Source organism: Octopus bimaculoides, chromosome 1, assembly GCF_046866305.1.
Source record: "Octopus bimaculoides isolate indiv1 chromosome 1, ASM4686630v1, whole genome shotgun sequence".
NCBI classification, from domain to species: domain Eukaryota; kingdom Metazoa; phylum Mollusca; class Cephalopoda; order Octopoda; family Octopodidae; genus Octopus; species Octopus bimaculoides.
This window is the reverse complement of record NC_142928.1, coordinates 133,344,629-133,368,629: the sequence shown is the minus strand read 5'-3', so window position 1 is coordinate 133,368,629 and position 24,001 is coordinate 133,344,629. Positions and strand designations below refer to the sequence as shown.

The 24,001-nt window shown below is 38.7% G+C and overlaps 1 protein-coding gene across 2 annotated transcripts in view; it reads left to right on the top strand.

Annotated features, from left to right (window-relative positions):
• The window catches only part of LOC106874673 (protein-associating with the carboxyl-terminal domain of ezrin), a 43,509-nt gene that overhangs the window by 8,933 nt on the left and 10,575 nt on the right, over positions 1 to 24,001 (top strand). For both annotated transcript variants that reach the window (XM_014922470.3, XM_089358594.1), the window contains 6 exons: positions 4,393 to 4,563; positions 4,746 to 4,845; positions 9,793 to 9,904; positions 14,988 to 15,065; positions 20,674 to 20,813; positions 23,664 to 23,875. In XM_014922470.3, coding sequence (XP_014777956.2) covers positions 4,393 to 4,563; positions 4,746 to 4,845; positions 9,793 to 9,904; positions 14,988 to 15,065; positions 20,674 to 20,813; positions 23,664 to 23,875 — 813 coding nt within the window. The remainder of the gene's footprint in view (positions 1 to 4,392; positions 4,564 to 4,745; positions 4,846 to 9,792; positions 9,905 to 14,987; positions 15,066 to 20,673; positions 20,814 to 23,663; positions 23,876 to 24,001) is intronic.

The following is a 24,001-nucleotide window of genomic DNA, read 5'->3' as shown; positions in this document are numbered from 1 at the left end:
CACGCTCGAAATGGTGTCTTTTATGTGCCACCCGCACAAGCCAGTCCAGGGGCACTGGCAACGATCTCGCTCGAAAATCTTACGGGAGCCAGTCAGGCAGTACTGGCAACGGCCACGCTCAAAATGGTGCATCTCATGTGCCACCCGCACAAGAACCAGTCCAGGGGCACTGGCAACGATCTTACTTGGCTTGCCGAGTCTTCTCACGCACAGCACATTTCCAAAGGTCTCGGTCAGTAGTCATCGCCTCGGTGAGGCCCAATGTACGAAGGTCTTGCCTCACCACCTCAGCCCAGGTCTTCCTGGGCCTACCTCTTCCACGGGTTCCCTCAACTGTTAGGGTGTGGCACTTTTTCACGCAGCTATCCTCATCCATTCTCACCACATGTCCATACCAGCGCAATCGTCTCTCTTGCACGCCACAACTGATGCTTCTAATGTTCAGCTTTTCTCTCAAGATACTTACACTCTGACGGGTATTCACATTGACATTACACATCCAACGGAGCATACTGGCTTCATTCCTTGCGAGCTTACGTATGTCCTCAGCAGTTACAGCCCATGTTTCACTGCCATGTAGCATGGTTGTTCGTACGCATGCGTCATACAGTCTGCCTTTTACTCTGAGTGAGAGTCCCTTTGTCGCCAGCAGGGGTAAGAGCTCTCTAAACTTTGCCCAGGCTATTCTTATTCTAGCAGCTACACTTTCAGCGCACCCACCCCCACTACTAACTTAGTCGCCCAGATAGCGGAAGCTATCGACTACCTCTAGTTTTTCACCCTGGAATGAGATAGAAGTTGTTTCCTGTTTGTTTACAGTCTTTATTGCACCTGAACATCTGCCACAAACAAAAACTAACTTGCTAGTTAACCTGCCTTTGATGTTGCTGCACCTCTTATGTGTCCATAGCTTGCACCGGGTACATCTTATAGAATTACTACCTACTCCTTTTCTACATACTGAGCAGGGCCATCTACCTGAAGGGGTTTGTGTTTTATCTACCTTCCTACTTATTAGGATTTTGGTTTTAGCTAGGTTGACTCTAAGGCCCTTCAATTCTAGACCTTGCTTCCACACCTGAAACTTCTCCTCTAGTTCTGATAGTGACTCCGCAATTAGGGCAAGGTCATCAGCATAGAGGAGCTCCCAGGGGCAACCTGTCTTGAACTCCTCTGTGATTGCCTGGAGGACTATGATAAATAAGAGGGGGCTGAGGACGGAACCTTGGTGGACCCCTACCTCTACCCGGAATTCATTGCTGTACTCATTTCCAACCCTCACCTTACTGGCAGCATCTCTGTACATGGCTCGCACAGCTCTCACTAACCATTCTTCTATCCCAAGTTTCCTCATTGACCACCAGATAAGGGATCGGGGGACCCTGTCAAAGGCTTTCTCCATGTCAACGAAAGCCAGGTACAGCGGTTTATCCTTAACTAGGTATTTCTCCTGCAACTGTCTCACTAGAAATAAGGCATCAGTAGTGCTTTTACCTGGCACGAACCCAAACTGCATCTCATCTAAATTGATTCGCTCCCTAATTAGTTGGGCTATGACCCTCTCTGTAACTTTCATAACCTGATCTAACAGCTTGATGCCTCTGTAATTATTTGTATCTAAAGCGTCACCTTTACTTTTGTAGCAGTTGACTATGATGCTGCTACACCAGTCATTGGGTATGACTCCTTCGTGTATCACCTGGTTCGTAATACGGGTGACTAGGCTATAGCCAACACTGCCAGATATTTTGAGCATCTCTGCAGTGATTCCTGATGGGCCGGGGGCTTTCCCGGTCTTCATACTCTTAATTGCTTTATCTACCCTGGTACTATCAACTCGGATAGCTGGTCCCTCTATTGGGTCGACATACGGCAGGCTCTCTTTCTCCCATTCATTCTCTTTATTAAGCAATCTATCGTAGTGGCATCTCCAGACCTCTTTCTTTGCATCCTCATTTAATGCAAGCGTACCATCATCCATGCGAACACGTTTCTCTCCTACAACATCACTATTCTCTCTCCTACACTGTCTTGCAACACGAAATACTTCAAGTCTTTGGTCCTCACGGCGCAGAACATTGGCAAATCTTTCCTTATCTACTTCCCCTCTGGCTAAATAAACCTGTCGCCTAGCCTCCCTTCTGGCACATTGGTACAATTCCCTGCTACCACCGTTCTTCCAGTCCTTCCAAGCCTGTTTCTTTTGTCTAATAGCCCTGTCTACCTCCTTGTTCCACCACCACGTTACTCTGGGTCGGGAGGGGACCCTACACCACCCACAAATCTGGTCGGTGGCTTTCAACAGGTTGTCCCGCAGAAATCTCCAATTGTCTTCCACGTTGTATGATGCTATATCCCCTTCTATTTCGTTAAATGCTTCAAGTAACTTGTCTCTAAGTCTCTGTCCGTTTGCAGGGTCTTTAAGCTTCCACACCCTTCTCCTCCAAGCCTGTCTAATTCTGGGCACCCATTTTGCCTTGATCCCAAAGTCGCTAACTACTAATCTATGTTGTGGGGTACATTCTTCGCCAGGGTAGGTTTTGGCATTTATAAGCCGCCCTCTTTCCCTATTTCTGGCGAGGATGTAGTCGATTTGGCTAGAGTGTCTGCCGGAGCGGTAGGTGACTAGGTGACTGGCAGGTTTCCTGAAGTTGGTATTGCAGACCATAAGATCGGTTGCATCACAGAACTCCAGCAGTCTGGTTCCCTCCTCGTTGCGGGAACCGAAGCCATAGCCTCCATGTATGCCATGGAAGCCTCCAGCACGACGTCCGACATGACCGTTGAAGTCTCCAGCCACAAAGAGAAGGTCCCTGTCACTCGTCGACGAGGTAGTTTGCAAGAGGGTGTCATAGAATTGGTCTTTCAGACCATCTGGTAGCCCCGGTTGAGGTGCATAGGCTGAGATGACAGTAGCTAATCTATGATGAAGCACTAGTCTGATCTTAAGTACTCTGTCACTTACTCTAACGACCTCGATTACCTTATCCACCCATTTCTCCGCTAGAAGTATTCCTACGCCCCCGACCCCGTCAGTGTTCCGTTGAATAAAATCATAATTAACTGATCCTCCTGTGTTTTCCTTTACCCAAAGTCAGGAACTTTTCAGTTCTCCTTGTACACACACACACACATACACATGTATATATGCATGTAGAGATATATGTATGTATGTAGATATATGTGTATGTATGTATGTATGTAGATATATGTGTATGTATGTATGTATGTAGATATATGTGTATGTATGTATGTATGTAGATATATATGTATGAATGTATGTATGTAGATATAGCTATCTATGTACATATGTATGAATGTATGTAGATATGTATGTGTATATATGTATATGTCTATACACACAGAAACAAACACACACACACACATCTATATACATATTCATACTGATATGTAAATATATATATGCATACATATATATGGGAGACCTCAACATTGTTTCTATTCTTGCAGCAAAATAATACTTTCAACTAAAGATGCCATTATATTATATACTAGGGCACGCAATTCAAAAATATTTCTAATGTAAGATATGTGAGATAGCAGAGGAAAATAAGAGAATGAGATAACTAAGGATACAGTGATGTCACAAACTTTGCTTTGTATATTCTTCTCCATATCCCATTCACCCTCTTTCTCTTGCATGTCTATTTTAACTTGCATTTTTACTCAGTCTCTCACTTCTTAGAATCCTCTTTATTACTTTTTTCCTCTTTCTCTCTGTTTCTTTCATGTTTTCTCTTTCTTTTTATTAATTCTGTTATTTCTGCTCCTCTATTTTCTTTTCCTCTTTCTTTTCAATCATCTTTATGAGTACCAGCATCACCACTGTCACAACTACCTGTTATTTCTTTCTTTTTTAATTAATTGAGTTACTTTCCTGAGCATAAAACAAAAGTAGGTCAAAATATGTTGTTGGCATGACGTCGAGGGTTCCAGTTGATGCGATCAACGGAACAGCCTGCTCGTGAAATTAACGTGCAAGTGGCTGAGCACTCCACAGACACGTGTACCCTTAACGTAGTTCTCGGGGATATTCAGCGTGACCCAGTGTGACAAGGCTGGCCCTTTGAAATACAGGCACAACAGAAACAGGAAGTAAGAGTGAGAGAAAGTTGTGGTGAAAGAGTACAGCAGGGTTCGCCACCATCTCCTGCCGGAGCCTCGTGGAGCTTTAGGTGTTTTCGCTCAATAAACACTCACAACGCCCAGTCTGGGAATTGAAACCGCGAGTCCGCTGCCCTAACCACTGGGCCATTGCGCCTCCACAGGTCAAAATATACTATTGTATTAACCTACAGATTTAATTTATGAGAAACAGAACAATATCTCTAACAAAACTTTATAATGTATTATATATAATTATTTTTTAAGGTTGAAATCTCACATAACAATATTTGCCAGTCTTCAATTTTTGTGACAAAAGATGGTACCTGGAAACTGGGTGGATTTGAACATGCATGCCATTTTGAACAGCTGACGCCCAAGTTCTTGGAGAATTGTCGAGCTCTTCGTAGTCAAAGTGCAATCTCACCTGAGGAAAAGGTAATTTGTTTTCATTTCTTTCTTTGCAAGTCTAATTTACTCTTTTCCTTAATTTGTTGTATGAATCTAAAATATATATATATAAAGTATTATTTTAAAAATAAGAAGTTAAAAATAAATTTAGAAAAAACTCAAAAGCAAACAATTCCACTTAGATCTCCTTTGATCTTTGTCTCTTACAGGCTGATAATCTATGTATTAGTTCAAAAGCAATGCATGTATTGGATGCTTACTCTTTTGGGAAACTTGCTGAAGAATTCTTTGACCAACTCAAAGAATTAGGTTTGTATTCATCAGTTACTGACTCAACTTACAGATTATATAAAACACACACACACACACACACACACATATAATCTCCAGTAACATCTGTTATTTCATGGTAGTGAGTGTGGAATTTGCACTTATCATTTCTGCTGTGTAGTCTATTCTGTTTAATGTAATCAGTTCTTAATGGTTGCTCTTGAGCAACATAGATTAGTGCCTCTGTTCCCAGATTTAAATCACTCTTAGCTATACATTACCACTTTTTATCTTTGTTTTGTGTTCTACATCTCTATGGAATAGTCCATGCGTTCTTTTCTCTAGACACCTATTTTCAGTTTCATCCATCTTCAAATGCTTGTACTGTGTTTATCTTTGCAATCTTCAATTTTACACAAGCCATGCCTTCTTATTTCCAACAATAGTGTTTCTGTGGCATTTTTTATGTAGCCTGCTATGTTGTTTTCTTCTGCTATAATGCTGTGTTTGCACCCAAGCTGCCTTCTCTATTTCTTGGTACATACATTCTTCCTCCTCTTTTTCTTGATACATAAATTTTGTGTCACTCTTTGTATGAAATATCTTATATCTAGTCAACAGCTTTCTTATCTTTCTGTTTAAGCTGTTTGACTCTTCTACTGTCCATGCAATTATCCCTGCTCCATATCGAAGGAGTGAGACAATCCATTGTTGACATCTTCAATCTTATTCTGTTCCTTCAATTTTGATTTGATAACTAGTCTTAGTCTTTGCAAGTATTCCTCCTTAAATGTTTCATTTCCTCTTCCATTACTTTGTTCATTTTCAATATTCCCAATTACTTATAGCCCACCTCTTCTATTTGCTTCATAACTTCTCCTGATGGTATCACCAACCAATCCATGTGTTTAGTTTTGTCTTTGTTCAAGACTAATACACCACACTTTTTCAATCCAAACTGCATTCTGATGTGAGTACAAAAATGTATACACCTATGCACCCCGTATCAATGAGGGAACTGACCAGGGATTCATCCTTACTGTAAGGCTTGAGGTCATTCATGAACAGTAAGTGATCAACCTTTTGTTGGTGACCCTTTAATTCATACCTAGCCTTAGCTTTCCTCAAAACCATTGTTAGTAGTATCACGCACAATTCAAAAGTCAATAGTGACAGACAATCTCCTTGAAATATACTTCTCTTGATTTCTATTTTCCTTAAGCTTCTTCCATTTGCTGTCAGTTCTGTCTTCCACTTCTCCATAGTTTTTCCAAGAAACCGTTTGACATTTCATGCAATCCATATTCCATGATACAAGAATGTGTGGGATCATATTGTAGGCCATGTGGTAATCAATCTCTAAGTGCTATTTTGTCTATCAGAAGTTGATCCTTGGTACCTCTGCACATATGCTTGTACTCTTTCTGCTTATCTGGTAGAACACCATTTTCTTTAAGATGTACATTGTAGGTGACGAGCATAATATCAATCTGTAGTTATCTACTGCATTCCCTTTTGTAATGCCTTTCAAGTGTAAAACAGTTGTGCCCCTAGTCAGCCACTTTGGTGTCACTGGGCATTTAACTCAGCATGTAACAATGTGTTGAGTTGTTCTGCTATTTATGCATGACATTCACTAAATCTTTTGATCCAGTAGCCTTGAGCTACATCTGGTCCTGTGGATCCTTCCAATTACCGATCTTTTTTCTGACTTTCTTCACATCCCTGACTGAAATGTGTAGTTCTACCTGCTGTTGGCAAACTGTTGTAACCAGTTCTTGTAACCATTCAATATCCTTCTTGTACTCCTTATCTTTACTCCAAATGTCACTCCAAAATCTTTAACTTCTATTACTATCTAGTATCATCACTTCATCTGTACACTCCATTTCTTTCTTGGTAAAATCTCTTCCAGTCTACCCCGAATAATCTCTTTTACTGATATTTCTTTATTCTTTGGTCAAATCTTGCCATCTTTGCTTTCTTTGCAATATGATTTTGCTTGAGTTCTTCCATTACTACTTTTTGGTCTTTTCTTTCAATGCTTTATATTTTTGTTCATTTCTTAGCTCTCTCTTCTCTTTTCGGTCTAAAGCAGAAATGTCCTCCAAGAGTGTATCTATACTGACTTGTATTCTTTTCCACCTTGGTGGAAAATATCAGAGGAAGGTTAACAGGGAAAATAGCTTTTGTATGTGGAAGATGTCCAGGTACAATGAACATTGAAAATGTACAGAAAATAGGACTCCATCAACTGCCAGAGGGGTAAGCTAGATGTAGTAGCTTCTATTATCTAGGTGACCAAGTTAGTAGCAGAGATGGATGCTCTGTGAGTGTAGCTATCAGAATAAGAATAGGCTGAGCTAAGTTCAGAGAGCTCCAACCTTTGCGGGCAACAAAGGGCCTCTTTCTCAGAGTGAAAGGCTGATTGTATGATGCCTTTGTGCAAACAGCTATGCTACATGACAGTGAAACATGGGCTGTGACAGTCACGGACATGTGTAGGCTTGAAAGAAATGAAGCCAGTATACTTCGCTGGATGTGTAATGTCAGTGTGCATGCGCAACAGAGTGTAAACATCTTGAGAGAAAAGTTGGTCATAAGAGGCATCAGATGTGGAGTGCAGGAGAGACGACTGCGCTGGTATGGTCATGTGACATGTATGAATGAGGACAACTGTGTAAAGAAGTGCTGATCTCTGACTGTGGAGGGAACCTGTGGTAGAGGTAGACCCAGGAAGACATAGGATGAGGTGGTGAAGCATGATCTTTGAACCTTGGGCCTCACAGAGACAGTGACTAGTGACTGAGACCATTGGTGGTATGCTGTGCTTGAGAAGACCTGTCAAGTCAAGTGAAATTGTAGTCATGGTCGATGCTGGTGTCATGTAACTGGCACCCATACCTATGGAATGTAAAAAGCATCTTTTGAGCATTGAGCATCATGGAGGCAAAATGACCAATGCTGGTGGCACATGAAAAGCTCCTTTTGAGTGTTGGCCCTCATGGAGGCAATGACGAATCACTTAGACCCTTGGCATCATGTGCTTGAAAAGAAGACCCATCAAGCGAAGTAAAATTGCAGTCATGGCAGATACTGGCGTCACGCAAAGGCACCCATTACACTCTTGGAATGGTTGACCTTAGGAAGGACATCCAGCCATAGAAACCATGCCAAATCAGATTGGAGTCTGGTGCAGCCTTTCAACTTGCCAGCCCTGGTCAACGGATGTTAAATGATGATGATGATGATGTTCTTTTCTCTGGTCTCTTGTATTGTCTTTTTCTTGACACCTACACCCATATCTTGTGCCTCAACAACACTTGCTGACTTGATCAAATTATTTGTTTCTGTAATGTTTTTCTGCCTTGATGTATTTTAGAATTTCATTCACCTTTTTTGTTTCTTGGTTCAGCTTCCATCAGTCAACCTTTTTAAGGTTGCAAATAATGTTGCTATTGTCCTCCTGTAACCTTGCCTTTATTCTGTCATATATTGCCTTCTGTTCATGTCTTCATTAATTTCATATTCTTCCAGACCATCTACATGTCTCTCACTGGACAAACTATCACTGTCCTTTTCCAGTGGGTTACCAGAAATCTCACCCCTGTCCTCTACTTTTTCTCACAAAGATCTGTATTTTCCTCATTTTTTTCGCTGTTGTTTTCTAATACCTGTCTTTTGATAACTTCAAGCTCCACTTCTGGCAATCAGCAATTTTTTTTCTTATTGCTCTAGCTTCGTCACATAATTTCTGTTCAATGAGTTGAAACAAACCTCTTTCTGTTGTCTATGCATTTATTGCTGGTAGCTCTTAACAGGAGAACCATTTTTGTCTACAGGATTGCTCAGGTAGTAACACTCCATGACCACAATATTTACTTGTTTACTCCACCTTCACCATGTTTGCTGATCTATCACTGGGTTACAACCTACTGAAACCAGACCAGTTACTCCAAGCATGCTAGGCATGACACCTTCGCCATCGTAGATTCCAGTCCCATTAACACCATTGTTCTCAAAATTTTGATTTGTCATTGTCACTCATATAAAGTAACAATTTGTCAGGTTGTGCAACTACCAGTGTTTTTATCATGACACTATCCCTGTCGATCCATATACCTTCATCTAGAGAGGCTATCCCATGCCAGGTTTCAACTTGGTATTCCTTATCCTATTATTTTTATTACTATCGTTACTATTACCACCATTACCACTATTGTTATTACCATTATTATTGTTGTTGTTGTTGTTGTGGCTGTCTGTTCCAGTAACCTCTAAATTAATGGCAGAGCTTGAGGTGATGGGGTTGAAAGAAGTGTTGTAATTCAAAATTGTTAATTTTTCCAAACACTTTGCTTGATTTTTCATGTTGTTAGTTTGACTATATTCTCAGCGGTATATGCCCAAATGCTGTTGTTTTGTATATGGGCTTCACATTTACACATGTGATATTTCAACCACTAATTATACATGATAATTAGATATAATGCATAAAATAAGTGTTGCATTACCAGTTTTTTTCTAAGTAATCCATACACAAAGAGAGACAGTAAAGTTTCTGTACAGATAGAAAAAAACAACATTGACAATGACAGTTTTGTATAGTAAGACTGACTTTGTTGATACAATATAATGCCTATAATTTTCGTTTGAGTTTGCATTTAATATGTAATGGGCACTTTGTGCATGATGAGATGTGTATAATGTATATATATATATATATATATATATATATATATATATATATATATATATATATATATATATATATATATGAAGTGTACTTACTGCTTGATTTGGTCTGTGTCAGTAATTAGGTTATATTCTCGTTGGTTTACACCATCATGTTGTTTTGTACAGGGTTTTCATGTTTACACTGTTTATCTATCACAATTTCATGTGATAATCAAAAGTAATGTTTTAAAGTAAATGTAGTACCACTTTTTGTCCATTTATTATCATTATTATTATTTGTTTTCTTAGGAGATCTTTTTAAAACATTTGAATTGCGAATTCAAGATGAGTATCTCAGTCGAGACCCAAAACAAAGACCACCATTAAAATGTTTGTTGACTGATCGCCTTTTTAAATACGAGTGAGTCAGATATTTTCTTTGTTTCTTTATCAACTTGACTAGTCACTTGTGGGCAAATGCTAGAGAATTTTTGAAAGTTACAATCATCATTATCTTCAGTGTTTAATTAATTTTTTGTATTATGTATGTACCACATCTTCATTTTATCTATGTACCACATATGTATGTATCATATCTTCATTTTATCACCGATTCCTTGCATTTTTCAGCTTTCACTTCTCTATATCTTTTCTGGTGCTCCCGTAGTAAATTTCAACCTGTTGGCATTCAGATTACTCTGTCAAATGTAATGCTTATTTATTCACATTCTTGCAGCTTTGAGATTTGAGTGATATAACTGTTTATTTTTAGAATGACATTGTAGGGTAGATGTGTGAATGTGGATCTAGTTAGTTTCCATGTAAAACAGGAAGAATATTTTGGGCTGGTTATGGCTGGTTTAAATGCTAAAGGGTTAAACAAGAGCAAACATGGACTACTTCCATCAACTTGTGGATATGTTCCAGCCGGCATGGAAGCATGTTACATAATATCCCATTCTCTAAAAGACAAAATCTGTCTGATTCTGCTATCGATTTATTGCCCTCATTTTCAACATCTCAAGGATGACAGAGACACCTTAAGTCTCTTATCCTGTTCAATGACAACCAGTATGGTTTTCATATAGCTAAATTTACAAGATTCTTGTTATACTTTACCTTACACCATTGGTCTCTCTCAGCTTTTAAATCCTCTGCAAAAACAATGTTGTTGCCCTTGATATTGTCAAGGAGTGGTTCAAGCACTGCAGTGCCCTGTAAATTGCACTGATCAGTTATGTCTGGCTTAAGAATCTCCTATTAACCCTTTGTGGGCTGATGGGGTTGGAATTACACAAAAGGCCATTGGGTCCCCTTTTATTTTTGCACTATCCATAAAGTGATATTTGTTTAATCTTGTATATATGTGTGAGTGCATGATACAGAACAAGAAATTTAGTACTTTTTCTTTTTATAGTTTTATAAACTATACACATAGCACTAAATATAAAATAAAACAAAAAGAATAAAAGAAAAAATGTATATAGATTCATACCAGAACAAATACAAAGAAAATTGACTTACAGTTCATCAGAGTATCTGAAAAAAGAATAGGAAAAAATAATTTTACAGAAGGCTAATGGGATCCAGTTGCACCCCAGTGACTATATTTTATGCTATAGCATCCATATGACTGAAAATTTTTAACTCAAAATTTGTATGTGCATATATAAACTATTAACAACAAAGTCATGATATATATAAAATCATTTAAATAAAAAATGTAAAAGTTGCATAACTTTTAAAATTTGCTGGGGTCCCAAGGGACCCCACCAGCACACAAAGGATTAATGGAAATCAATAAATTTCTCACTTATTGATTTCCATCTGTCTCTTTATGTCCTCAATTGGAAGTTTTGTACCAAATCGTATAATTGCAGCATGTACTGACATGGTTCTTTCTGTCATTCTGGTCTACCTTCCTCACTGTTCAGTATTATCTCCCACACTCTTCTTTCTGTACATTAATGATTTACTTGCTGCCCTTATGAGCACAAGTGTCCTAAACACAGCATTCCAGACTGCAGTGTGTTCATTAACAGTGTCCTTGAAAACATCCTGTAATTGGTAATGTCAACTGCACATATATTTGGAAAACAGTCTTGTGCCACACCATCTATACATTTACTTAACCAATACAAAACTAAACCTTCAAAGTTGCTGCAAATGCTAGATGTTGCTGAATAGTTTTCTTCTTCAGATCAGAAAACATTTCAGATTTGCTCAGTTATTATCAAAAGTCAAATGTGATTCATATTTGGAATATAGATCTATATTTAGAATAGAATTTTTCTACACACTTAAGCATTCCAGGCCACATTCAAAAGAAGACCAACTGACTGATTGTCAGAGATTCATTAATCTACATGCCACAATCAGTAGCTCACTGACTCACTATTACATCTTTTTGCCTCTTAGCATTTGGCCATTATTTATTTTGGCCCCTCCAAATTATATATCCCTTCTCTAAGGTTCCCCCAATACACTTGTTCTTATTTCTTTGCCTTTTGATTATCATTCCTTCCCTGAATTATAATTCTTTCTTGTCTACATATTTAGACTGGTGCAACTGCATTGATCTCATCAGTCTAGATAAGGTTGCAAAGGTTATGATCATTACTCCACTTCCTTCAATTATTACCACATTCACCTTTGCAATGAATGTCTTTGATGCTAAACCGCTTTCTTAATTCACTTACACTCAGCCACTCATCACTTCAGTTAATAGAATATAACTAAATTTAGCTATTTAGCTACTTACTTACAGTAGAGTCATTATAATCATTAAGTATCAAAGTCTTTCATCTACACTTTGTTTATTCATCAAAACCCTGTTTGTACATCTACAACCTGTTCACTGATTAGTCTCAGTAAACAAGATCTTAAATGTACAATGAAGGTTTTGACACCAAAGAATATGAGTTGACTCGTCTCTCTGTATTGAGTCACTCCATCAATAAAAGTTGTTATTTTCAAACTAGCTTTAAAATAATAACTTAACTTAGCATTTAGATAGTTAAGAATATATATTATCTATATAAAAAAAATTAATAAAGTAAAAGTGTAAGGGCAGTTTTAATAGCTATAATGGTTCTGCCATGCTGCTTTTGTTTTAATCCCAACATCAATCCCACATCAATTCACTTGTTAGAAAAGTGCAATGCAGGAATTTATATTTATTTTTACATCTATTTCCCCCACTCCCCCACCTTCTTGAATCTTGTCAATAGATTCTGAGACCTAAATGCAAGGCCTCTGCCAGGGGTGTAGCCAGCCCACTTATGCGTACCTTTCCTTCATTGGACACTGGGCCCTGCTTGCGAGGACCTGTTGAGGCAAGTGATATCGAAATCGGACTAAATTCGATGACTGGCACCCATGCCAACGTCGTCTACTTCATTGGACATGGGGCTCAGCTTGTGAAGACCTGTTGGGGCAAGCGAAAGTGAAATCGTGATGGCACCTGTGCCCAGCATTGCCTTTCTGGCGCTTGTGCCCAGCGTTGCCTTTCTGGCGCTTGTGCCCATGACACGTGAAAAGTTCGTTGCCAGTACCGCTGGACTGGCTCTTGTGCGGGTGGCATGTAGAATGCACCATTTTGAGCGTGGCCGTTGCCAGTACCGCCTGACTGGCCTTCGTGCCGGTGACACGTAAAAGCACTCACTACACTCTCGGAGTGGTTGGCATTAGGAAGGGCATCCAGCTGTAGAAACTCTGCCAAATCAGATTGGAGCCTGGTGTATCCATCTGGTTCACCAGTCCTCAGTCAAATCGTCCAACCCATGCTAGCATGGAAAGCGGACATTAAACGATGATGATGATGATTTTATTGAAATCTTAAAGGATGTTATGGTATAATTTTGATTTAGTCATTTTCAAAATTTGATGAAATAGTTGGAATTTGAAATATGGACAAGAATTATGCTGAAATAAAAGATTAAATCTCTTAGTTGTAGTGTGTGTTTGAAAGCTTATGCTAGTGTCATGTTTCAATATACATGCTTTAAAAAAAGCTACTGCCAGTGATGGACAGACGTCTACCCAGCTATATACATATATGAGGTCTGATCAATAAGTTTCTGGACTGTTGCCATAGTAACGAAACTAAAGCATGAAGAGTGAAGCTGTATGCAAAGATTGGCCTTGAATTCTGCTGTGCATGCGCACTAAGTTTTAACATTGTAGCTCACTCCTGCTGTTTACAGCAGTGCTTGGAAGGAAGGTGTGTAGCATGTGGTCATCACATTAACCATGACAGAGAAAGTTGCCATGGCGACACCTGCTCAGAAGCCTGTGCAAAGTTGCAGAAAATGTATCGAGAGGAGTGTATAAACTGCACACAAGTGTATGAGTAGTTCAGACATTTCCAAGACAGCTGAAAAAATATCAATATTGACGAATGTTCTGAGAGACCAGCAGAACTGAGAAAAACATCGAATCACCATTCGTGAGTTATTAGAGGATGTGCAGATTAGTTACGGTTCAGTTCAGTCCATTATCATTGAAGATTTCGGTATGAGACGTGTGTCTGCCAAGTTTGTGCCAAAGACGTTCGAGTTTCAGTTGCTCAAGATCTCCTTGATTGTGTCGAGAATGATGAAAACTTTTTGAAAACTTTGTGTCCACCTCTGAGCAGGTATCACCAAGCTTTTGGCAAAATTTGATGCAGATTCTCTGCTCAACTTTCTCTGTCATCACACGGTACACACCTTTCTCCCAAGCACTGTTGTAAACAGCAGAAGTGAGCTAGAACATTAAAACTTAGTGCACATGCACAGCAGAGTTCAAGGCCAATCTGTGCCAAGCAGCTTCACTCTGCATGCTTTAGCTTCATTACTATGCTTACAGTCCGGATACTTATTGATCAGACCACATACAAACACATTGTCTCGCTCTCTCTCTCTCTCTCTCACTCTCACTCACATTCTCTCTCTCTCTCACTCTCACACACATTCTCTCTCAATCTCACAACCATTCTGTCTGTCTGTCTCTCTCTCTCTCACACACACCCTCTCTCTGTGTGATGAAATTTTGGAGTGTGTAAATTTTGGATGACTATCATCATCATCATCATCATCATCGTTTAACGTCCGCTTTCCATGCTAGCATGGGTTGGACGATTTGACTGAGGATTGGTGAAACCGGATGGCAACACCAGGCTCCAATCTAAATTTGGCAGAGTTTCTAATATTTAGTATAGGTTGTTGAGGTTTGTATGTTTAGGCAAAGCATTTAATTTTACATGCTTCATTTCACCTTATTATTGAGAATATGTAAGTCATTTAAGAGAGGCTGATATCCTTTTCAAAGGGGTGATTTATCTCATCCCTTTAACATTACAGAATCTAGAACTAGGTACTGGTTGTATGAACTGCTATTGTTAGTTAAGTCAGTTAAATTCAAGAATTTTTTTTTTTAAATGTGTGGTGGTAGATGTAAAAAAATGAGTGAGAGAAAGGACATATTAACTTGCATTAATTTTATTTAATTTTTTTTTCTTTCAGAAACCATTTTCTTGAAGTTAAGCTTTTCCTCAAAAACATCACATTAAAATCTAGCAAAGAGAAAACAGATTTCTTCAGGTGTGTCCCAGTTTATTTCTTTAACTTAGAGAAATTCCTTTCAGCGATACATATTATTATACCAAAAGAGAAAGAAAGACAAACACTTTTGCATTGTTTTACTGCTTTCAGATGTCAACATTTTAGCAAATGTTAAGGTGGTAAGCTGACAGAATCGTTAGCACACTGGGCAAAATGCTTAGCAGCATTTTGGCTGTCTTTGCGTTCTGAGTTCAAATTCCATTAAGATCAACTTTGCTTTTCATCCTTTTGAGGTCGATAAAATAGGTACCAGTTGAGCACTGGGGTCAATGTAATCGACTTACCCCTTCTCCTGAAATTGCTGGCCTTGTGCCAAAATTTGAAACTAATATTTTAGCAAATGCTATCTTAGTTTTCTTCTTACATTTACATACGTGGAGGCGCAATGGCCCAGTGGTTGGGGCAGCGGACTCGCGGTCATAGGATCGCGGTTTCGATTCCCAGACCGGGCGTTGTGAGTATTTATTGAGCAAAAGCACCTAAAGCTCCACGAGGCTTTGGCAGGGGATGGTGGCGAACCCTGCTGTACTCTTTCACCACAACTTTCTCTCACTCTTACTTCCTATTCCTGTTGTGCCTGTAATTCAAAGGGTCAGCCTTGTCACACTGTGTCACGCTGAATATCTCCGAGAACTACGTTAAGGGTACACATGTCTGTGGAGTGCTCAGCCATTTGCACGTTAATTTCACGAGCAGGCTGTTCCGTTGATCAGATCAACTGGAACCCTCGACGTCGTAAGCAACAGAGTGCCAACAACAAAACATTTACATACTCTTGTAAAAGAAGACTGGAAATAGATATGATAATGATAAAGAAAATGCAAGCATACAAGATTGTAGATTTCACTATATTATATGGTATCAAAATAAAAGAAATAGAAAAGATTAAAAAGTATCATGAATTAATCAGAGATCTGGATTAAGAAATATGAACCTAAGTCTTTCTTGGTAGTGCAACAACACTATTTCAGAGACAAGGAAACATTGGAATCAAGTTTTGGATAGCAAGGTTCCAATCAACTGTTATCCTCTGTTCTTCAATAATCTTTTGCAAAATTCTTGAGAGTTGTGACATGTCACTAAATCTCAAGATATTAATCTGTTGACATCATCATCATCATCATCGTTTAACGTCTGCTTTCCATGCTAGCATGGGTTGGACAATTTGACTGAGGACTGGTGAACCAGATGGCTACACCAGGCTCCAATCTGATTTGGCAGAGTTTCTACAGCTGGATGCCCTTTCTAACGCCAACCACTCCGAGAGTGTAGAGGGTGCTTTTACGTGCCACCAACACATAACCACTATGGAAATCACCATCATTGTCCCCTTCTGCTCTCGATTCTTGGTTGTCTTTTCCTTCCTCTCCAAGGCCTTGGTTTGAATTGTCATTGATGCTTCTGTAACTTTGCCTCTTTTTTTTAGGTGAGATTGTTGGCCCCTACACAGACCCATTTTTACCTCTGGGAAGAGGTGGTCCATATTAGTCTGACCATTATCTTTTGACCTGTCCTGCATGGGAGGCCCTACCAGGACCTTGCGCTCCACTGGCATAGCTCTCAGGGTTGTTAAGACACACAAGGCACTTCACTGCAACAAGGATTGAACCTTGTGGTGGAAGTGAGTGTGATGGATACCAGTAAAGACTCATCCATAAGACACATTGGTTGTTAACAGCATGGAAGGGTAATGTTAGCTGGCAAAGGGAGAGCACGAGTGTTGGATAGTCAAGATGACTGTAATATGAATGATGGATGTCAATAAAAGTGTAATTTGAGGGAGTGATAGTTTGCAGTGCAGAAGAGTAAATATAGGGGTGTATTTGATACCAACAAACGTGGTGCAGACCTTCATTATACTGAATTGTAATGGGAGGGAGAGAAGGATAGAGATTGATGAATAGTAGTAGGGAAGGATTGACAGAATGGTGTTATTCTTCATTACATGATTGGAATGGTACAGTGAATAAGATGGAGGTGAGAGGCAGTTGAGAGATAAGATATAAAACAGAAAAAAAAACAACAGTAGAGATGGGCAGGTGGGCAGGTACAAAATGTACACCAAGTTTACAAAAGGAAGTATTACAGGGTTGGCCAAAATTCACCTAACAGTAAATCAAAACTATTTAATTCCAAGATTTATTTATGTTTAAGAACTGAATGAATTTAATAAAAGCTTCTAAATATGAAACATCAGGAAAATTGTTCAAACTGAAGTCCTTGAGCAACACATTTTTCCATTCGTGTCAATACAGAATTACAGATAGTATTTATGGAATTTTGACTTACTGTTGGGTGACTCTTGGCTAACCCTGTATTGTTAATATTATATTTAATATCAACACACACAAAAAGTAAGTGGGAGATAGTCAATTAAATTGATCCAGAATATTACTGGTCGTCATCGTTGTTGTTTAACGTCCGCTTTCCATGCTAGCATGGGTTGGACGATTTGACTGAGGACTGGTGAAACCAGATGGCTATACCAGGCTCCAATCTGATTTGGCAGAGTTTCTACAGCTGGATGCCCTTCCTAATACCAATCACTCAGAGAGTGTAGTGGGTGCTTTTTACGTGCCACCGGCACGAAGGCCAGTCAGGCGCTACTGACAATGGCCACGCCCAAAATGGTGTATTTTATGTGCCACCCGCACAAGAGCCAGTCCAGGGGCACTGGCAACAATCTTGCTCGAAAGTCCTTACACATGCCGCGGGCACAAGTGCCAGACTGGTACTTATTTTAATTTCATCTAGAATGATGAAGGGCATGTTTAATACCAGCAGGATTTGAACTCAGAACATAAAAGAATGTGAATATGTTGCTAAATATTTTTTCTAACACTTTGTCATTTCTGCAACTCTGCTGGTCTTGCTACTCCATTACCCTTAGCCTTTTTAGCATTCAGATTACTTTGCCAAATATAAGGTTCATTTATTCATATCATTTTGAATTAATCCTGCATTATCTCATAGCTTCAAGATTTCAATGATGTGATTATATATGTTTGGAATAGCATTGCTGCATAGATGTGAGAATCCAGTTCTAGCCTGTTTGAACATAAAACTAGTAGTACATTTGGGCTGGATATGGCTGGTTTAAATGCTAAAGAGCTAATAGTAATTCTACTTCTACTATTGATAATTACTTTGAATTTGGGCACAAGGCCAGCAGTTTTTGAAGGGAGGGTGGAATTAGACAATACTATTGACTCTAGTACTTGACTGGAACTTTATTTTATTGCACCATGGAGGGATAAAAAGCAAAATTAACAGGATTTGAATTTACTATAACTTTTAATAATAATAATCCTTTCTACTTAAAGCACAAGGCCTGAAATTTTGGGGAGGGTGATAGTCAATTATATTGACCCCAGTGCATAACTGGTATTTATTTCATTGACCCTGAAAGGACGAAAGGCAAAGTCGACCTCAGTGCAATTTGAACTCAGAACGTAAGGATGGACAAAAGGCTGCTGAGTATCTTGCCACCTTAATAATAATGATGACAATGTTTCTCTAAAATGTTTCAAAATACAAAGACCTGGAAATAGAGGTAACTCGAATGTGGAGTCTAAAAACAAACAATTCCTATCACAGTAGGTGCATTAGGTATGATAAAAAATATTCAGACAAATACATTAAAAAAACACCAGGACTAACAAATATATATAACTTACAGAAAATAGCACTACTAGGCACCGCACACATCCTACGTAAAATACTTTCAATACAGTAAAATAAGAGCATCACAACAAATTACAGCACATACCAATGTGTTGAGAGGAATTCTTTGGGGTTTGAATAATTCACCTATGGAAACATGGGTGTTTTGCCCAACATTCTTAAACAAACCTTATTCAGGGACCTTTTGAGCGGGATGCACTACTTGACCTAAAGAAAATTCTAACTTTGCCCCACCTGCGAGGTCATGCACTGTTTATTATGATATGAGATCACCATGTTGCACACATATGGTTGTGATGCATGTGCCTGGTGTACCCTTATCAGATGGGTAGTCATGATGGGTATAAGGGCTTCGTATATTTTACCCCAGTGTCACTTTGATGGCATGCACTGCTCTCTCACTCAATAATAATAATAATATTTTAAAAGGATTGACGTAACTCTTTACAAAGGTAACCAGTCAAGATGAAGAGCGCGATTTGATTGTAAGAGGTATTTTATTGGTTGAACGTTATTTCAACAGTAAGCCTGTCTTTGTCGAGTTCAGAATAAGAAGTGATAAAAATTCAAAATTATAGAAATTTAAATTTAAAGTACGAACAAGAGAAACCAGCATCCACATGTTGATGGAATGACATCATCAGTTTTTAAGTTTCAATTTTATAACAGGTGAAAAGAAAAAGACAGAAAGAAAGAAGAAAGAAAAAAGAAGAATATTTAATCAAACAGTTTTGTATAAATTTGATGATATTCATTCCGCCAGAGCATGATGTTAATAACCTGCAAACATATTTCTCATGCATTTTGAGAAGTGAAAATGAAAGAGATTGAGAAAATTTTTTGAGAATATGCACTTTCAAGTCTTTTCCAAAATTGCAGCTGTTTGAAGCAAAATGCTCAGAAGGTTCTTTCAAACTACTGTTATTGTACCTGACATCATATCTGTGCCCATTAAATCTTGTTTAATTGTTCTGTTTTACAACCAACATAAATCAAGTTGTATTTCGTGCATTCTGCTGCGTACACCAAATGGGAATCTCTACATGTCCCACCATCTGTATAATATATATATATATATATATATATATACATGCAAAAGTCTTATGAGTGGATTTTGTACATGGAAACTGAAAGAAGACTGTGTATATTTGTGTATGTGTGTGTGTGTCTGTGTTTGTACCCCCACCATTGCTTGACAACAGATGTTGCTGTGTTTATATTCCCATAACTTAGTGGTTTGACAAAAGACACTAATAGAATAAGTACTAGGCCTACAAAGAATAAATCCTGTGGTCGATTTGTTCAACCAACGGTATTGCTCCAACATGGCCACAATCACATGACTGAAACAAGTAAAACAATAAAAAAACTATGCCATTTTAATCCTGAGCAAGGCTAGGTATCTCTGCTAGTACACACACACACATACACACACACACACATATATATATACATGTACAAACATATATAAATACATATTGACAGTAATTGAAATTGAATGCATATAATAGTGAAAGTATTATGTCATATTACAATAGATGTTATGGTTTCACTTTTGACATGTAATACTGAAACTGTAAGAGATAAGAGATTGCTCTGGGCTCACATTAGGCACGAATTTGAAATTTTTTTTGGCTCATGACACTCCATGGACCCTAAGTAAGGCATGTGTAAAATTTGAATGAAATTGGTTGGGTAGTTCTTGAGTTTTAATGATGCACACATACAGACACACACACACACACACACACACACACACACACACACACACACACACACACACACACACACATTCTCAGTTTTAAATATATAGATAATCCTTTCTGTTATAGGCAGAAGGCTTGAAATTTGGTGAGGAGGCTGCTGCTGCTTTGTTTGCTTATCTATTTGTTTATTTTTGCAGCCAAGTTGTTTCAATGCTGCAGGAATATTCTGAAGAACTGGTTGGGAGTCAATTGATTCATTTATTGCTTTCTCGATTTGTTGTCTTGAACAAAGATGCTGAAGAGTTCTTGCTTCCAAGTCTTCTTATTCCTCAACAAGGTTTGTGCTATATCAACCATACTTTTTCTTTGATTACATTTTTTTTTATTCCAGTGAAGTAACACTTTAGCTGAATTGTATTTTATGGTGTGTTGGTGTGGTAATAAGCTTGCTTTCCAACTACATGCTTTTTAGGTTCAGTCCCACTGCATGACACTTTGGGAAAATGTCTCCTACTATAGTCCTGGGACAACCAAATTCTTATGAGTGAATTTGGTAATCAGGAACAGAAAGAAACCTGTTTGTGTGTGTTTGTATCATCATCATCATCATCATCATAATCATAATTTAACATCTGTTTTCTATGCTGGCATGGGTTGGATAGTTTGACAGGAGCTGACCAGCTGAAGGACTGTTCAGGCTCCCTGTCTGCATGGTTTCCATGGCTAGATGCCCTTCCTAATGCCAACCACTTTACAGAATATACTGGGTGTTTTTACACAACACTGGCATGGGTGCTTTTTATGTGGCACCAGCGCCTACGAGCCCACAAGATTAGGGATGCTCAGCTAGAGAGGGTTGCAGCGGACGAGCCTGTATTCATAGATAATCACATTTTTACTTAGCTTGATGTGTCTTTTCAAGCACAACAAACCACCAGGATACTCACCCTTCCACAGGAATGTATCATTATCTTTTGTTGTAAGCATATTACTCTGTTTAATGTGTCCACATACCACAATTAAATGCTTAGCAACAGGAAATTCTCATCATCATCGTTTAATGTCTGCTTTCCATGCTAGCATGGGTTGGACAATTTGACTGAGGACTGGCAAGCCAGAAGGCTGCACCAGGCTCCAATCTGATTTGGCAGAGTTTCTACAGCTGGATGCCCTTCCTAACACCAACCACTTCGAGAGTGTAGTGGGTGCTTTTATGAGTCACCGGTACGAAGGCCAGTTAGGCGGTACTGGCAACGGCCACGCTCAAAATGGTGTATTTTATGTGCCACCCACACAAGAGCCAGTCCAGGGGCACTGGCAATGATCTCGCTCGAAAGTCCTTACACATGCTACGGGCACAAGTGCCAGAAAGGCGACGCTGGGCACAGGTGCCATCACAATTTCGCTTTCCCCAACAGGTCTTCGCAAGCTGAGTTTCGTGTCCAATGAAGGAGACGACGTTGGCATGGGTGCCAGTCGTCGAATTTAGTTCAATTTCGATTTCACTTGCCTCAACAGGTCTTCACAAGCAGAGTTTAGTGTCCAATGAAGGAAAGGTACGCATATGTGGGCTGGCTACACCCCTGGCAGAGGCCTTGGATTTAGGTCTCACTTGGCTTGCCGGGTCTTCTCTGTAGTTGTAAAAATAATTATTCTGTTTATTCATGTCAAAGTTTGAATTAACAGATCAATTCAACCTTACCAGTTTTTAATTAATTAATTAAAATCATTCAAAAATCTTGATAGATAAATTAGTTTCTAACATTGTTCTTTGTCTTTACCCTTTCATTACTGTATTTCTGTTGAAATACACTGCCTTTGTTTCAATTAATTTTAAAAACAATGAAGAATTTATTAAAATCTCTGCCTTTGCCCCACAAGCAGGCCTACCAAATGAACAGAAGGATCACTTTTATGATATTCTTCTGTAGGCTACCTCAAAGAAGAGTAACAATGATCTCATCTTTGTGGCTGGAGATTTTAATGGGCATTTTGGACAACAACTACCCCCACTACAGACTTGGTCGCCTAGGTAGCGAAAGCTATTAACTGATAAATGATATGTTCATTGTAATATATATTTGACAAATATATTAATAGGCACAGGTGTGGCTGTGTGATTAAGATGTTTGCTTCTCAACCACATAGCGTTTGGATCAGTTCTTCTCTGTTGCATCTTAGGTAAGACCCAAGCCCAACCAATGGTTTATGATGAGATTTAGTGGACAGAAACTGAAAAAAGCCTGTTGTGTATCTTTTTATCTTGGCATTGTGTGATTGTTGTTAATGAATTTCATTCATTTCCAGTATATTGCAAAAATATATCTGGCCATGAGAAAGTATTCCCTTGCTTGGAAACGTGTGAGGGTTGATGACAGGAAGGACATTTGGCTGTAGAAAATTTGCCTCGGTAAACTCCATTTGACCCATGCAAGCATGGCAAAATGGACATTATATGATGAAGATGAATATGTTTATCATCATCATCATTGTTCAATGTCTGTTTTCCATGCTTGCATGAGTTGGATGGTTTGACCAGAGCTGGCAAGTTGGATAGCTGCACCAGATTTCAATATGATTTGGCTTGGTTTCTATGGCTGGATGCCCTTCCTAACATCAACCACTTTACAATGTGTGCTGGGTGCTTTTAACATGGCACTGCACGAGTGCATTTTATGTGACACTGGCAAAAAGTGGTGTATTGGCTAAATTGTTAGAGCATTGGATAGGGTAACTTGCCATATTTCTTCCTTCAACTTTCTCTTCTAAAACTGACTCTCATCAAAGGTTAATTTTGTGTTTCATCTTTCCAAAGTCAGTAAGTAGCATACTTAACTGGCAGAATTGTTAGTGTCTGTTCTGGGTATTTTGTTCTTTGTGTTAGGGTGGCAACACCTGCAATACCACTGCTACAGAAGTGTGTCAGTTCTGCCTTTGCTTTTGAATGAGGTCAGAGGCATGGAAAGGAGAGATTTGCATGTATGGATAACTGCTGATCTTTGATAAAATATCTTGTTGAGTGTTACTCCTTGGAGTGGACCTTTCCAAGTGCAGAAGCATATGGATGCTCTGAATATTCTTAATGAATTAAATAATTTTAATTCAATTTGAATTGAACTTACTGAATGGAAACTATATTCAAATTCATAAGCTAAAGCAACAACATATTTTTGCATTATTTTGGCAGCTGAGAATAAAGATTCCAGTGAGAAGTCAAGCAGCACTCCTTGTTCATCGTCAATCTTCAGTAAACCCGTATTTAAAAAGTACGTCATTCCAGAATTGGTAAACATTTTCAAAGTCCGTGAAGTTCATATCCGTCTACTTCTTTTGAAATATTTCCGTTATTATGTTGAGTTATTTGAAAAAGAAGAAATTGAGGAAGTAATTTTCCCACAGGTGACTATTGTATTTTGCAATCATTTGCCTTTCATTTATTTCTGCAATTTTCTTTCTTCAGTATTCAGTCAGTTAGGTTGAGGCAAGTAAAGTTATTATGTCTTAATATATATTATTATAGCATTG